The sequence below is a fragment of the Oryzias melastigma genome, unplaced genomic scaffold (assembly GCF_002922805.2).
Source record: "Oryzias melastigma strain HK-1 unplaced genomic scaffold, ASM292280v2 sc00454, whole genome shotgun sequence".
In the NCBI taxonomy this organism is placed as follows: Eukaryota; Metazoa; Chordata; class Actinopteri; order Beloniformes; family Adrianichthyidae; genus Oryzias; species Oryzias melastigma.
The window spans coordinates 13,869-16,245 of record NW_023417049.1 but is presented as its reverse complement, the minus strand read 5'-3'; the positions used below and the strand labels follow the sequence as shown (position 1 = coordinate 16,245).

The window sequence follows — 2,377 nt, the reverse complement described above, 5'->3', positions numbered from 1 at the left end:
TTCCCCCTCGAGTTAATACTAGGTAGATAGCCTTCAAGCTCAGCCACAGAGACACAGAAACACTGGAGAAGCGGCTTTCATACAGACACAGTCTCCTGTATCGGGAAAATCTTTTAATGATCATATAAACCCAAACATGGAGACATGATTACCAATGTTTTTGTAGAACTCTTCACAATAAATACACTTTATTCTTCAACATCATCTGTGTCTTCCATACATATATACAGACACTGTTCCGTATAGCGATCATGCTAAATGCATTAGCTGGTAGCTTGTCCCACATACGGCCGCGGCGTCAAACTCAGGACCACATTTTTTGACAGGCGACAAGGAGCGAATTTGTTGCATGATGAAAGAGGGGCGGGGCACGCAAATTAGTTGCATGAATCATGTTCGGTAAGGTGGGTGCGCACATTGATGCTTCATTAATGCGAATTAATGCTGCAGTTTGTTGTTGAGTTGTGATATTAGTTGCTAATTTATAACTACACAGCTGTGATTGTTTGGAGAGTTTGACGCTGCTAGATTTGATATTTTTTAAGGCAGAGAATGAATAAAAAAAAGCAAATCAGTTGCATTAAATTTGGGTTTCTTAAAATCAAAATAACTTTTCTGAAACATTTTAAATTAAGACACACCAGTTTGGTTGTTTGTCATCACTGCAGCTAAAATTATAGTGTTTCTAAGAGCATGTTGGAATTCCCAACTATAAAATAATTTGTTATTTCATCCACTAAGCATCACTGAATGATATTCCAAAATTAATTCTGAATAAAATATAATTATGTTTATACAATGTTTAGTGCTTAAAATCAGATTTATTTTTCATACATTCTTTCTGTTTAGACATAAAGTATAAAATGCTCTTTGTAATTCATTATTTTCTGAAACGTTTCCCCTAATATCAATCAGTGTTCTTAAACCAAGTATGTATTTAGCAGAAATGTGCTGGTAAAAATGAAAAAAAAAGATGTCTGAATTCTACCGCATTTCCAACATATCGGTGAAAACAAATAATAATAATAATAATATTAATACTGATAATAAGAAGCTTTATTTATAAAGCACTTAAAATTGCCCATTCAGATTCAAAGTGCTGTATAAAAAGGGGATAAAAACATATAAGGAATATTGGCATCCAAATGAACTGTAATACTTTTGTGTGTCTTTGTGTAGTTGACAAGCCAAAAACCAACTCTAGTGCCAGTGTGGATGAGACCAGCCCTCTCAATCAAACAACCAAAGGTAAGGTGCAGAATTATGAGTGAAATGAAGTCTTCAACCAGAGAGCTCCAAAGAGGGGTCAAAGAGCCACATGTGGCTCCAGAGCCTCAGGTTGCAGACCCCTGTCTTAGACATTTTTTTCCCCTAAAAAAGAAAAGGCTCAGACAACTCTGCTGTTTCTGCAACTCCTTACGGAAAGCTACTTTTACTTTTATACAGTCATTTTTTTTTCACCTTCAAGTGTAAAAACATGTAAAAATCACTAATGTGTAATTATTGAAAAATGTTTCATGAAAAATTTATTGAGGTTCTGTGGAGTCTCGAAAAAGCCAAAATGAAATAAATATATACACTATTAAATAAATAAATAAATAAATGTGTCATTAATTATTTAAAAGTGGCAATAAATAAATAAATGTTGAAATCAATAAATAAATGCTCAATTCAATTCAATTATATTTATATACCCCAAAATCACAAAGAAAATTGCCTCATTGGGCTTCAAAATATGAACAATAGTTAAAAGCTAAGACTAAATAAAACTGGTTATCCCTGCCCTTAGACCCTCCCTCCCGGTAATAAATAAGTGTTGAAATAAATGTGGCATTAAAATATTAAAATAGAACATTTAAATATTTCATGACATATTTATTTATTTCATTGCCATTGTGGGTTAAAAGAGCTAATTTGAAATAAATAAATTTAATATGAAATAAATAAATAAATGTGTCAGTAATTATTTAAAAGTGGCATTAAATAAATACAAGTTTAAATAAATAAATAAATGTTGAAATACATGTGGCATTAAAATATTAAAATAGCACATTTAAATATTTCATGACACATTTATTTATTTATTTCGTATTAAGTTTATTTATTTTAATTTGGCTCTTTTAACCTACAAGGGACAATGAAATAAATAAATATGTCATGAAATATTTAAATGTTCTATTTTAATATTTTAATGCAACATTTACTTCAACATTTATTTATGGATTTCAACATTTATTAATTTATTGCCACTTTTAAATAATTGATGGCACCTTTATTTATTTATTTAATGGTGTATATATTTATTTCATTTTGGCTCTTTTGAGTTTTGAGCATCTTCAGTCCAATTTAATGTTAATGCATTGTATGAAAACTACAT

The 2,377-nt window shown here is 30.4% G+C and overlaps 1 protein-coding gene across 1 annotated transcript in view; it reads left to right on the top strand.

The window, feature by feature from the left end:
• The window catches only part of LOC112139674, a gene marked incomplete at its 3' end in the record, with an annotated part of 7,293 nt that extends 6,045 nt beyond the window's left edge, over positions 1 to 1,248 (top strand). Inside the window, 1 exon segment of the mRNA XM_024262506.2 lies at positions 1,180 to 1,248. Within this exon segment, the coding sequence (XP_024118274.2) occupies positions 1,180 to 1,248 (69 nt within the window).
• Positions 1,249 to 2,377: the final 1,129 nt, after the last annotated feature.